The 14,798-nt window shown below is 39.3% G+C and overlaps 1 protein-coding gene across 25 annotated transcripts in view; it reads left to right on the top strand.

The window, feature by feature from the left end:
- The window catches only part of epb41l3a (erythrocyte membrane protein band 4.1-like 3a), a 107,893-nt gene extending 94,142 nt beyond the window's left edge, over positions 1–13,751 (top strand). For 17 of the 25 annotated variants that reach the window (XM_015353551.2, XM_015353546.2, XM_015353548.2 and 14 more), the window contains 10 exons: positions 3,294–3,368; positions 4,273–4,371; positions 4,790–5,455; positions 6,642–6,758; positions 7,618–7,719; positions 8,438–8,566; positions 9,015–9,113; positions 9,571–9,651; positions 9,943–10,059; positions 12,632–13,751. In XM_015353551.2, coding sequence (XP_015209037.2) covers positions 3,294–3,368; positions 4,273–4,371; positions 4,790–5,455; positions 6,642–6,758; positions 7,618–7,719; positions 8,438–8,566; positions 9,015–9,113; positions 9,571–9,651; positions 9,943–10,053 — 1,479 coding nt within the window. In that variant the 3' untranslated portion in view covers positions 10,054–10,059; positions 12,632–13,751. The remainder of the gene's footprint in view (positions 1–3,293; positions 3,369–4,272; positions 4,372–4,789; positions 5,456–6,641; positions 6,759–7,617; positions 7,720–8,437; positions 8,567–9,014; positions 9,114–9,570; positions 9,652–9,942; positions 10,060–12,631) is intronic. The other 8 variants (XM_069191597.1, XM_015353561.2, XM_015353564.2 and 5 more) reach the window with 6 other exon arrangements.
- Positions 13,752–14,798: the final 1,047 nt, after the last annotated feature.

Raw genomic sequence — 14,798 nt, 5'->3', positions numbered from 1 at the left:
GGTGATCTGTCCCTTTGCTAATCCTGAATTTAAACATGTGTAGTATTTATTTTTTATTTGTTTTATTATTTTTGCATTACCCCCATCATAGAGGAGGAAACTCCAGTATTTCTGATGTTATAGACAGCATTGCTGAGCAGGTTTTTGTCTGTTAAATCTGAAGTCCATTAAAGCAAAGTCTGTTACATAGAGGGGTTACTATTGTATTAATTTAATGAGTACTATATACTACAGTTTTGTGCAAAAGTTTAGGCAAATTGTTTCAGTGAATCTCTAAGTGAAAAGAAGTTGACATACCTCTGTGTGGTACAAACGTAAACATGACATCAATTTGCAAATTTTGCAAACCTGCAGTTAGTATTTATTTGCTGATTTTAACAGATTTAACAAAATAAATGAATGTGTACAAAAGTCTTGGCACGCTTCCAGTTAATTTGTTACTACTTTTTAATTTGTTTTCAGACACCCAAACTCAGTTGACTCAAAAGGTCTTAATTGAACGTATACTCTGAGCTTTCTAAACTCTCAGGTTGGGATGGTTGTTTTGCCTGCTTTCAAAAACCATGGGCTCCTCTAAGCAGCTGACTGAGGACTTGAAAGTAAAGATAATTCACTCTTACAAAGCAGGGGAAGGGCTATAAAAAGGTCTCAATGCTTCCATTTTGCAATTTCAACTATCAGAAAAATCATTAAGAAGGGAACTGTTGAGTTCAAGGCAAGATCTGGAAGACCCAGAAAAATGTCTGACAGAACCGCTCTAAAACTGGTCAGATTTGCAAAGTGGAGCCCACAGATCACTGCAGAAGACTCAGAGAAACGTTTAGCTGTCACTGGTCTATTGTACGGAGTTGATTACACAAAAATGATCTGCGTGGGAGAGTTGTCAGAAGGAGACCTTTCCTAAGATCTTATCACAAAACTCCATTTCTGAAGTGTGCAACACAAAACCCCGATGAGCCAGAAACTCTTTGGGACAGAGTGCCGTGGACTGATGAAACTAACATTGAACTTTTTGGCCAGAACCATAGCAGATACATTTGGAGAAAAACAAGTGAAGCATTTGAAGAAAAGAAGACCTCATCGGCCGTTAAGCAGTTTTGCTCTGGGGTTGTGTGGCAGCCAGTGGCACAAGAACTATTGTGCAGGTGGAAAGAAGAATGGATTCAACTAAATCTCAACAAATCCTAGAAGCTCATCTCCCAGAGTCAGTGAAGAAATTGAAGCTGGATATTTCAGCAAGACATTGATCTGAAGCATACATCAAAATCAACCATAAAGTACTTACCAGAACAAAAGATGAAGGTTTTGGAAGTGGGCTTCACAGTCCCCAGACTCGAATATTATTGAGAATCTGTGGGGAGATCTCAAACATACAATGCATGCAAGAAGACAAGATTATTGAGCTAGAAAATGTCTGCATGGAAGAGTGTGGAAAAGTATAAACAGCCTACAGGAAACATTTGGAATCTGTGATTCCTGCCAGTGGGGGCATTACTAAGTACTGACTGGGGGGCCAAACATTTGCATGTGCCATATTCATTATTTTATTATTTATATCTACATAACTGTAAATAAATATTAATTGTGCATTAACAAATGTCATGTTTAAGTTTGTACCACTTAAAGATTTACTGAAATATACAATTTGACCAGGGGTGCCTTTACTTTTCACACAACTGTACATAATATTCACCTATCTCAAGTGACAAATCTTAAATTACCAGTTATTTTGCAGGAAATGTTGTGAGATCATTCAGTATCAATCTGATAATTGTGAAGTTTCAATCAATGTTTATATAGACTTTATTGTTTTTTGTCATGTTTTTCAATTTGCTTTTAGTATTTTTTAGTATTCCAAACTAATGTGGTTTTTAGCATATGGCACTTCATGTAAACTTCATAAGCACTATTCTGTTGTTTAAGTAATGTATTATGGGCTTTTAAATGTGTAAATAGCAAATCTGAAACAAAAACATGCAATCCTATAAGAAGAAACTAAACAATTATATTGTTAAATAATATTAATTGGTTTATCAGCAGTTATATATTGTTAAATTTAGCAATTTCAGTGTAATGTTGCAATACACAAAACTGTCCGTGTATGTGTGCTCAGTTCACATCATTTTTCCATGAGCTCTTTAAATGTGTTGCTCATACTTATACTCATAAATGTGTTGCTCATACTGATAGTTACAGCATTTCAAGATTTAATTATTTTCTGTTTTGAGCGTTTTTATTCATTTCTACTGTAAATGTCATACAAGTGTATATTTTGTTTACTTTTTTTAACTGCAAGTAATAAAAGTCCTTGGCATTAATTATTAATCAACAGAATCCTTTTAACCAGCCTCTTCAGAATTGAACTTTTATCATCCTAGATTTAACAAAAAATACTGCCAAATCCTGAAGATCCCATGTGCTGTGTGTGTTCTCTGTGGCATTAAACCGATCCAGTGAATACTCTCTCAGTGCTGTGGTTGACTTGAGCACCTTTACAGCATATTTCCTTCAAATTCCCTTACCAAACACTGCCCACATCACAGCCATGAGAGCAGGAGAAGGTTTACAGTATGTGCAAAACGAGGCCATTCAGTCGATTTTGTTCATACGGTAGTTGAGTAGCTCGGGGAATCAGTTTTTTTCCCAGCCATTTCTTAAAAGAGCCCACAGTTTGGGCTTCAGTCGTTGACTGGAAAGCCTGTTCCAAAGCACCCAGAACTCTTTTTGTAAAGAAGCATTTCCTGTTCCTGTGCTGCATAAGTTCCCTTTTAGTTTCTAATGGTGATCCCGTGTCCTTGTTTCACTGATGTTTTGTCCTTTCATTTCCTGATGATCGTCCTCTATTAAAAACTTGCGGAGTGGGTTAAGCCATATACACTGATATTGAGCTCACGCTCAAGGGAAGGTAAGGATTGGGATGAAATTGGGCTGTGAGCATTTTGAAAACCATGTGGGGTACAGTATGAGCCTCCTCTTACTATTCATATTACTAACAGTAAGCCCAGCACTGTGTTCATATTTTTCTCAGTGTTCATATACTGTATATATGCAATATATTTGGACCAGATAGTTTCCTTAGATTTGTAACCTTTTACATTTGAGTGAAAAATAGAGTATGGGTTGAACATCACATCACATCACATCCATGATATTCCACATCACATAGACTGCATTTGTTTCTGCAATTTTGGATGGGGATTATAAAACTATATATTTGAACCTTAATTTTTGGAAGGCCCGGTTGGTAGATTGTAACAGAATGTCGTTTTTTATGTTTCCTTTTTCTTCCATAGACCAAAGAAGAAGTCAAATCAAAGGTGGGCGAACTCCATGCCGTCCAGTACAGTCACTTGGAAAGCTCGTCCAAGGTACAGTAGGATGTTTTTATGTGCCTTGTTATAGTAAACATCTATTTTAATGACTAAGATACACTTCACAAGCACGGGGCATACGAAAGTGGACTAAAAGGACATTTCTTTAATAATATTTGTCGTCTGCTTGGTTTGTTTCATACGTGTTTCTTCAAATGGGTTGTCCGCTGGTGCATAATGGATGTAGTATTCCTGCTACTTTCACATGGTCTGCTGTATTCAGCACCTCAAGGGACAGAAATTGAGACAGAGATCTGTTAAAAGTGCTTTAGAGCGGACTAGGAGACAGGGCAAAACAACTGCTGAAAGTGTAATAGTTTTCCGAAGATCAATTTTATGACATCATGTAAAAAAAAATCTCTGCGAACATTTCTACTTTGTTTTATTGGAGACTTGAAATGGCAAAGTGAGCAGCTAAAAGTATTTTATTACCAAGTAGGAAAACATCCCCCAATTATTGTCTTGTTATGCAAGTAACAAATTAAAGGTGAGTTCAAGACAGATTAGTACAATTGTTTCATAAATGGATTAGTTCAGATTAATACTTAATATCTTAAGCATCAGTATGGCTGCAGAAAAATTGACTGCCAGAGAAAACTATTAACAAGCTTATATCTCTGGTCTTTTTTTGGAAAGAAAGCCAAAAGAGAAGGTATCAACAAATGCAATGCAAAATTCACAGTGGACTCCATAGTGACACCTTTTAACTATACCAGTGAGCTTTCAGAGGTCTTAGTGTTCATTAGGTCTCCTGCAATCGGAAATTAAATCGGTTAGGGTGAATACCTAATTGGTTACATAATGCATACATTGGTCAGTTAGTTTTGCATCCACTGGTCAAGGAGCATAACTAACCTCTCTGAGTTTCGGCTGTACTGACCCTGCTATTTTCACACACCAGCCAGAGGACAAGACTGTCCGAGAGGCCTTGACTTCTGGCTCTGTCGTCTCCTCTTCTCGCCATATTAAGATGCTGAAAACTATTCCATCATCCCTTGAGGTTTCTTTTCCTTTCCTTCATATTAGAGCAAATATATTGATACTGATAGCTCAACCAAATGCTAGAAAAATGTAATTTATTATTTATTATTGTTACCAAGTTTACTTGGTAAGGGGATTAAATACACATTTCTTACTGTAGTTTTGAGACAGACAGTGTGACTGCCTGCTGTACTGTCTTCAGAAACCTTTAATGTAGGATGTCTGTAAACAAAAACAAAGAGGTAATTTTGGCCTGCAGGATGTCATGCACAAAAAAGCTTAAAACAGTCTGATCACAAGCAGCTGCATGTTTTTCCTTGAACAAATTCTGTTGCAGCATTTTTCCATGGAATTTTCTTTTTGATGTTGTGCCTGCATCAGAAATACTGCTCAGATTAGGGTAACTGGCTAATGCAATGTTTATGTCCCACATGTAGGATTCTGATGAGTGGGTTATTGTAGACAAAATGCCTCCTAAAGTAGCTGCAGGTGAAAAGAAAAACATTGTGACCTATAAAGTAATGGCAGTGACCAGTACGTTGCCTGGGGAAAAGAGCGCTGGCGAGTTCAAAACACTCGAGGACCTCCGGAGTGACATGAGGTCTAAGGAAGAAGAGATGAAACAGAAAACGTACACCTTGGGAAAATCCTATGACACCACGTCTGGGAAAATTGTGACAATGACAACTCGGGCCAAAGACGGTGACAAATCCGTTCAGTTCACCTCCCAGGACCCGAAGAGAAAGGCGGAGCGCTCTTCCCCCGCGGTTAAGATCATTCCCGTGTCGGCAGAGTATGAGATTCTGGACCCCTCTGCCGAGGACAAGCCTTTGACAGGAGACAAGGGGACGCTTATCGTAATCCAGGAAGCGGAGATGGCCTTGGGCTCAGATGCCTTTAAAGTGAGTGGGAGGAAAGGCGGGTTCGAGGGGCGGAGTCACGAGATGGGAGGTGGCCAGCAGCCCGAAGGAACGGTCCTCGTGATGGAGGGCGTTATGCCGACCGACAAAACCCTGGGGCGGTGGAAGGCTCCGGGGGAAAAACAGTTTACTGTCGCTACTGCTCGCTATGTCACAGAGTCTTCGTCTGCTTCAAGAACGGTGGTAACTGCTGGCTTGACTGCTGATACGATGCGCCGTCTTACCCACCTTGCCCCCGAGCCTCCCCCATTTAAGATCTGCAGCATGAGTCTTAAGCCAACACTTTGCATTTGGCGACCAGTTCCGATTGCTTGAGGTGCCCCACGGCAGCTTTGCTTTTGTATTTTGACAGAACCCACTCACCTTTGGTATCTGGCATCATTTGGCCGCTTTAAAGCTGAACATGATCTCCCAAGGCACAAGCCATCTCCCCCCTTCATGTCGATCTTTCCGATGTTTCTGCGGGTGCAGGGGTCCCCTGCCGCACAGGCTGCTATGCATACGAAACTCGTTTGTTTGCTCTCCAGAAGTGACACGCCCCCCTGACAACCTGGCACTGCTTCAGACTTGTTTTTTTTTTTACCCTACATTGTGCTTCCTAATTTCTCTTGCTGCTTTTCCTTGCTCTGAATTCCGTGGGCCATATTCATAAGAGACAGTGTTCTAGCTTTTTTGTAAATGAGCAATAAACCGTGAGGATGGACTTGACTAAAAAATCTCCACATTGCCTGTAGATCATGTGAAATAGAGGACAGTGAGAGGCAATGCTGACAATAATGTTCATCAAGTAAGGTACTGCTGATGCCAAGAAAGAATAACCAGTTAAATTTTCTGATCGTTAAAAGGTGGCTGTTTTATATGTGTACTGGTAGAATTACCCTAATTGGGAACAAAAACCATGATACCTAAAATTCCCTCATAATCCTTTCAGTCTACTTGGAATACAAAAATGTGCTATACGGATTTAAAGAAAATAGGACTAAAAGCACTTCAGAGGACCCACTTTCATTTGAAAGCTCTTTGTATTTGTGAAATGTGAACTCTTGTAACCTGTAGCAGGTGTCGCATACATTTGACACGGCTTTTAAAGGAGCACAAATACGAGATAAAAGAGAGCAGCATTCCTTTAGTGACCTCTCAGCATTCACTGGCTGCATTTCATTTTCAAGAGTAAGTGTGGATGATGAAACAGCCAGTTTAACAGCTTATTTTTATCCAAGTTGCTATGTGAACCTCCTTTTATGAATAAGGCTCAAAACACCTTTACTGTATCTGGTCTTAACCTTGTGTGGATGGGAGGAACTCTTTGTCCTACTGTGTATGTCTTCATTCTTGTATGTGTTGACTGTCCATTTCTTTGTCCACTTAGACTAAACAGACTGGTGAAATGCCCTTGGATAAAGACATCTCCACTTTAATAGAGTCAGCAAGAGATCAAATCAGCAGTATGGGATGGGCCACTTCTGCTTCACATAGTTGGGCTCAGGTGGTTAATTCTGCATTCAGCTTATAGTATCACACTGTATGGCTACACTCTGAAGCCCACTGTTGTCACGTTTGTTTTTTTATATATCGCACATGTATTTATATGAGCATGCATCATTTTGCCTTGAAGAGGAGTTCTCTTTTTTTTCTCCTTTTTGAATTCCAGCAAGTATTTAAGGGACTTCATCTTTAATCTGAAAAACTAATCACTATATTTGTTGGAATAAATACAAGACTCCTTTATTTGTATTTTTGTGGAGAACATGCAGAAATATCTTACATTGGTTATTTAGGGTGACAGTGATGAGTGATAATATACAGTATTTATACTAAAAAAATACAGCTTGATCTGCAGTCTTATCTGAGTTTGTTGTGGCAGTGGTTTCCCTTAATTTGGAAAATACCTGGGTTATGTCAGCAGTATGAAAACAAAATGGCAATTTAACAAATTCAGACATTTATGTTTGGGACAGTATATTTCAACACATGAATCGGTTACAAATGAAATACATGGCTAGAAGGTAAGTGTGTCACATCAATACTCTTAAATACGCAGTGCGTTGTTCATGAGGATAGTGCCTATCTTTAAAATTTACTCAGACTGATGAACAGGACAGAGTGAATCTGGAATTGTTCATCAGAAGCTGCACAGAATGTCTTTAGAAGATTACAGCTTTCTTCCCGATTCCATGGGATTGAGGATTACCTTCCCCCGTCTCGCAAATCTCCTTAGTCTTGCCAGCCTTCAAGTTGAACACCTTTAGAGTGATGCCCTTCCAGCCGTCCCGGATTTCCCCGGCCGTAGTAGCTGTGCAGGCCTCTGTGTGTGACTCGTGCGTTCGCTTGCCTGTGTCTTCCAGTCGTCGGAAACGAAGGTGGAAAGGGAAAGCTTCGCCAGCACGCTGAAGCAAGATTTCCTCCAGCAGGAGCAGGCCGTGACGAAGACGCTGACAGAGGAGAAGGTGCTCGTGCTCGTGCTCCACCAATCTTGAAACCTTACTGTACCTTAAAGAGAATAGAATAATGATCACGTAATAGGAGCCGGTAAAGCGTAATTCAGGACCCTATGCAGACAGTATAATCTGGAAGAAAGTGGAGAAGGACAACAGGGAAGAGACATAGAGGATCAGGACGGGTTGACAGACAGGGGGGCGTGACGGTGGTGATCTGGTGCTCGGGGAGCGTGGTGCAGGCAAACAAGTGTAAGAATAGCTATGGTAATGGTACTCCTTATCCAAGTCATCAAATTTCCAGGTCCTCTAGGATTTCAGTTCGCTTTTGGGTTTTTTAGGAAATGTTCCTAAAGACTTACCCAGACTTTTGGCAAACGCAACAGTCCTGCATTAAGAACTGTCTCACGCAGTGCTTGGTTTCTGCATTTTTAAACGCCTTGTGTCATTTTGATTAGGCTACTGCGCTAGTATTAATCGCACAGGATTGCCTACATTTGAACATTATCCTTAGAGTCTTGTGCCTACGACTGCAGTAATCTGCATTATCGTTTTGTACAATGCAGCTCTGCTGTATGTTCATCGCAAATGAGCAGACAGGAACATCCGTAGAGGTCCCGTCAGTGTAGTCTGACCACAGATCATAGGGATCCGTGTGGTTAGGTTTGCGAAGGTCTATAAATCCGAATTCTCAGAGAAATTTGACGGTTGTCTTTGTCGATTCCAACAGCCACTGGTTGTGAAAACGGAACCTGTAAGCTTTATCACTTCAACACTGGAGGAGAGAGGAGAAATAGCGACCAAGGATGTGCCCGTAATTCACACAGAAACTAAAACAATTACATACGAATCCTCCCAGGTGGGTATTGGTTGGACAGAGGACTGTCAGTCGAGTGGTATTGTTCAGGTATTTGAAGTCATGCAGCCGGCATTAGCAGTTGTACTTCTGATTTCTGCTGTTAAGTTATAGAATGGAGTGTTTGTTGTTTTAACAGTAAAATCATCTAGAATTTTTGTGCGAAAATTATATTCTTATAGGATAGGTTCTTCTATCTAAATAACCAGTAAAAAAAAAAAGGACCTTTTGGTATTATTTTATCAGGCTCAGAGCAGTGACCGGAGAAAAGCTGCAGTGGTGTTGTGTGGAACATCGTGCACTGTTGCAGTCTGATTAGAGCTGTGTCTTGCAGCAGGGTGAGGGTGAAGGGTGAAGTCTAGAGCTGCAGCCGGTTTTGTTGGATATCTTGGAAAAGGTTTGAAAAGCCACTGGTCTGGTGACAGTCTGTGTGTTGCCTTGGTCTGTTCAGGGAGACACCGCGGGCGATGCTGAGCCTGGGGTGTTGATGAGTGCCCAGACCATCACTTCAGAGACCACAAGCACTACCACTACTACACATATCACAAAGGTGAGAAAGAGCTCCAGTTAGAAAATGGGTTTGAGCTGGAAAATCTAAACGCTAAAAGCCCTGCAGTATCGGTTATAATTGAAGAGTTTAAAGGAATTTCAGTCCACAAATCTCTGTCATCATTTCCAGAAAGAAATAGTGCATTAAGTTATCACTTAATAAGTTTTTCCTTGCTGGTATTAAAATGATTTAATAGAAAATATCTTTACAATTATTGTGAAAGACTTTATTAAAAACTGAAGGAATTGTGTAATTACCATTGCAATAGCACCAGCATTGACACAGTTATTTCTAAGAAAGCAAAGCCATTTCAGTTATGGCCAGCTGAAGCCAACAGGAAGATGAGTATCCATGGCGCCACACTGCTGTGGCTGACTCCAGCAGTATTGTGTGGAATCTAAAACCACAGTGATTCCCCGGTTGAGAAGTGTGTCCTATCTATTGCAAACCCCTGCAGACTGTGAAGGGCGGCATCTCGGAAACAAGGATCGAGAAGAGGATTGTCATCACTGGCGACGCCGATATTGACCACGACCAGGTAGGGGTTAACAGTCACAGCGCTGTTGTGTTTCAGTATCCCGAACCATCCGAATCATTCGTGTTTTGAGAAAATCCTTACAAAAGGAAGGTACGAGAAAGACCCTTGTTACAATGCGCATGCTCCTTGAGGTGGTGATTCTTTCCTTTTTTTTGTGGGTTTTTGAGATGCTAATTGTCTTAATTTCACTCATGTGTAAATGATGTAAATGACCATGAATCTCCACCCTGCTTCTGATCATGCACGTTCCACCTCCTCTTTGTTTCCCCACCAATGGTCTCCTTGAGCTAGGCCCTGGCTCAGGCAATTAAAGAAGCCAAAGAGCAACACCCTGACATGTCAGTGACCAAAGTAGTGGTTCATAAAGAGACAGAGATCACGCCAGAGGATGGGGAGGAGTGATGGCAGGTAAGAGGAATGCAGCACTGGTCAGCATGCAGCAGGGCCACATCCCATCCATTGACTTGGGCCTCAGCACCTCTTCCTGGCAAAAACCGAGCAGAATCCAAGAACGTTTCTTCTTTTGCATTTTTTTCTTCTAAATGACCGCAGTTGGAAGTGGTCAGTCATTGATTGGTGAAAGAAAAAAACAGACCCTTTTAGCATTGCTCCAAAATTCAAATACTATACATTTAATTTATTTTACTTTTCTTTGCTGAGCTTTATGCCAGTTAGAGGTGTTCAGGGGGCAGCTTTTGTTTCATTATGTTTGTGCTCCAAACCTTTGCCAGTCGTCTTTGCTTGTATTAATCAACCCTTTATTTGATTTCTCTACAGCTTTCTTGTGATAAAGGCTTTGTTCACATTGACTTGAACGTGCACTAACCAACTTTGTTTAAGAAAGCATCTCATTTTTGCTTCAAATGTGAAGTCAGAGCAGAACATTTTGAAGCCTTGAATCGTTCTAATTTGGTTTTAACTGCATGATGTCTCTTGAAGGAACAAATGCAAACATTTTGCTGAAAGTAATAAGGAAGGTGTCACTCTGCCTTCTGCTTTTGCAAAATTGTGCTTTGTGTTGGTTTGAAAGTGATTTTGTACATAAGTGCTACTGTAATTCAGTTCAGCTCATTAGAGGCATGCTCAGAAGAGGGGCAAATACTGTGTGCTGGTCAAGTTGCTTTTTATTTTCTGCAAGTGTATTATGCATGCTTTTTTAATTAGCTTATATGTGTTAAAAAATTGGCTGTTTGAAAAAAGTAAGATCTTAAAATGTTAAGCTTTTGAGTATTTAAACAGTCGTACAGGGTATGTAGCTGATTCTCATCATTTGTGAAAGAATATACCTAACCCCATCAGAGGACCACTGAGGATCAGGCCTGAATAATTACAGAAGAGCGATCACAACTGTGACTGCAAATCAATCATTTTTATTTTTAGAAAGTACCTTTCAATCCAGAGAATTTTCGAGTTGCACTTTATTACATTTTATTGATAACCAAACAAATACAATAAAAAAGGTGAAAATGAAGAAAACAGAAAGCAGAAACTGCTTTCTTTTAAACCCCTAAAACATTTGGGTAGTTTTGTTATACAGTTAATAGCACATTTATAATTTGACATTGTGTTGTTATTTAAAGAACCTAAATTGTGTTTATGCTTCAGACAGTTTCCAAATTCTATAACTGTGCGTGTCAGAGATTTTATCCCAGAACATTTTCAGATCCATAAATCAGTTGGTTAGTTTCCTTGGCTGTGTGAGAAATGTGTAGTGTGAGATCATTTTTTGTAAAAACTAATACTTGTTAGCATTCTCTATGCATATTAGTCCAAAAACAGGACAGGTCAGCAGAGGTGTTAAAGGACAGCTATTACAGTTTGTAACCCTATTATGTACCCACATGTTGCTAGGATTGTATAACTAAAGTACCTGTAATTCTGCTAAATGAGTATAATGAGAAACCGTAGCAAGAACACCTTTATGATGATAAATATAGTAATTATCTTGAAAGACCATGAAATAAGAATGCAAGAAAGATTACAAATGTGAGGCTATTTGACCCATCTATCTTATTTCATAGTAACTAGTTGAACCAAAGCATCTCATTCAGACATTTCTTGAGAGGCCAATCTTCACCCTTTGGGTAAAGGATCTCCTGTTCTGTACTGTATTTCCTATAAAATGCACTTCCATGTAGTCGCCTTTTGAGTGTTTTGGTTCAGTTTTTACTTTTCATTTTGAAAACAAATCTGCTGGATTTAAATTTTCAGTGCCTATGAGGATATCAGGTTCCCTTGCAATTCTTGAATTGGGTCCCCTTCTCTGTTTACATCTAAAAGGGTTTCAGTTCATTCAGTTTTAGCGTAGGGCGTGTCCTTAAGCCCTGGAATATACTTGATCGCTCTTTTCTGGACTGATGCAACAGCAGCAATATCTTTTCTATAATGTGGCGACCAAGAGTCTACACTAGGTACTGAGGTACTCCACTTATCTCATCACCCGACGTTAATACTATTGATCTAGTAACAGTAGTGATGACTCAAGATGATATACTGGGGCCAAAACTCAGGCTCTTTTGTATTGTATTGTTTCTTCTCTGTGCTGCTTTCCCTTAACTGAACAAATGACTTTTCCCAAAATCTGGCCCTAGCCTTTATACAGACTTTGGTGAGGGTTAGGCATAGTGACCAAAGCTGCTAATATGATTAAAAAGAAAAGCAAAATTCCAGATACTTGACTTTTTTATACTCCTTTAAACATGTGGCATTGTATGAAGCCAAGTTTTGAGAAACTGTGACAGCTGTCCTTAAATGTGTTGCACTGTAATTTAATAGCACCCCGATATTAATTAATAAAATTATTACATCATGCAAATAATGATACTGACAGGTCTGTAACTAATACGTACTTAATTGATTTCTAATGCGTGACATTAGATGTTTTGATTCCCACAAGACATTTGCCACTGGTTTGGATTGAACGCTATTAGTTCCTCTTGTATTTACTTGTATTTACTTGTTCCTTTCTCTTCGTTTTTAGGATTAAAGCCTACACTTCAGAGGAAATGTTTTCACATCATTAGGAATAAAGGATGCCTGTGTGGAGTCGGCTTTGACTTCACAAGCCAATACTCACTCTCGTTGCATTGGAGCACATTATAGAACTAATCACCTTCCACAGTCATGTTATGGACACTGGCTTAAGTAACTCAATCAATCAAATTAAGTATTGGAAAATGCATATTGCATGGAAATGAAGCAATGCTGCATTGGTTTTTTTTTAAAAAAATGTAGAAAATTAAAAGAATAATTATCCAGGTTCTTAATATACTGTACCTGCACGGTCATGCAAAAGGCAGTGGAATTAAATAATTAAAATTTTTACTCACTGCCTTAGAAAGTAATGAGAGAGAAAAAAAAAATAATTTAAGTAGCTACATTTTATTTATGAAACAAAATCACCCCAAAAATACTATAGGCTATACGTGTTAAGTGCATAATATTTAACCATGCATTAGATGTGCCAACAACATTACTGAGCTCATATCTGTTTACTCTCAACACCTTGAACCTTGTAACTGGATTCTATCTGATTTTCCTAATATTGCCTGCTAAACAACAGTGAACCTTAACATTGTAAAGGACATAATATGGTACATACATGTGCTTCTTAGGCAGAAAGATACTGTTCTTAGATCATGAGTTAGTCATTTTTACTTAAATCATTGAATTTTTTTCCACTAAATTCCATTCTAAGCTGTGAAGGCTCAATATAGAATATTTCTGTATTAGAGAAAGAAAGATAATCTCTGAATAAGATTGTGCTGCAGGAAGAACAGACTGTGTAACATAGCTTACATTACGAGTATGTTTACTTGAGACTGTATATCGATTTTGTTTATCATCACCTGTCTAGTCAAAGACAATAGCTGTGGAGTCCCAGAATTCACTTGACATTCACTTCGTAGTGACACAGCCAAGCCTTAAACTGTACAGACGGGACCTTCCAGCCAGTTCTGAATCTGCATTAGTGTTCATGGTATCTAATGATCTACATGAAGGATATTCTGTCCCCATCCTGTCATCAGCTGCAATATGATACATGTTGAATGTGTGTTTCCGCATTAGTGAAATAAAAGTGGTAAATACATTTAAAAGAATGTGTGTTTTCTTCTTAATAAAATATACTGAGAAACACCGTACATGGTTTTGCTTTATGTCTCACTACAGACAATATTTAGAGTGCATCACGTCTTTTTTCTTTCAAACTATGCTGATCTAAAGCTTTAAAGTGATGCGGACAAATGAGTCCGATTTTAGAACATGCCAAAAGTTATTTTCGAGTATCCTCTTCAAAAGTGGTAACAAAAAAACGGTCTCAGTTGAGATCCTTCTTATGTTCTCATGTAAACATTAGGGTTCTTTAGATTGGTATTCAAGTCCTCTGTTGTTAAAATCACATTAAAGATTTCAGTTGTTTCATAAAGTGTTTTGTACAATATCATAGAAATAAAGGTGTGGATTTGTGTTTCTCCTACAATGCTCAATATGTCTCCAGTAAGTTGTTCCATAGCTTACAAAACTAGAGTAAAGGCCAACATTTTCTAAAAAAAAACACAAAGAAAGGTATACGGAGGTCATTCAGATGAATTTTGCTAAATGAAATGTAAAGGCCAGACAGACTGGAGGGTAAGGTATCATGCTCTGGGCTGCCTCTGCTCGGGGAGAGGAGCTGCACTCGCCGGCTCACACTCTGTACAGGAGCTGCTGAGGCCGTGTTGCCATGGAGCCCCGGTACCGCCGCAGACTCCCCGGGGACTGGCGGACTGAGCGCCGGAAACCCCAGTGTTTGGGAAGTGAAAAGGGGTTGAGAAGCAGTCATTGGCAACGGCTGGAGGCGTTCAGTGCATCATCTTCGCCGTGTCGCAGAAGGACTCGCTGTTTTTGCATTGATCCATTTTGCTTATGCATCCACTGCTGGAAACATTTCCAGAAATAGTCTGCACGTTCACGTCACAGTAATGAAGTAATGAGAGATTTAAAAATAATAATTTAAGTAGCTACATTTTATTTATGAAATAAAATCACCCCAAAAATACTATAGGCTATCCGTGTTAAGTGCATAATATTTAACCATGCATTAGATGTGCCAACAACATTACTTGACATTACAGAACTGACAGTTGCTTCAGTTATCCTGTTATCAC

Source organism: Lepisosteus oculatus, chromosome 6, assembly GCF_040954835.1.
Source record: "Lepisosteus oculatus isolate fLepOcu1 chromosome 6, fLepOcu1.hap2, whole genome shotgun sequence".
NCBI classification, from domain to species: domain Eukaryota; kingdom Metazoa; phylum Chordata; class Actinopteri; order Semionotiformes; family Lepisosteidae; genus Lepisosteus; species Lepisosteus oculatus.
This window is presented reverse-complemented; position numbering and strand designations above follow the sequence as displayed.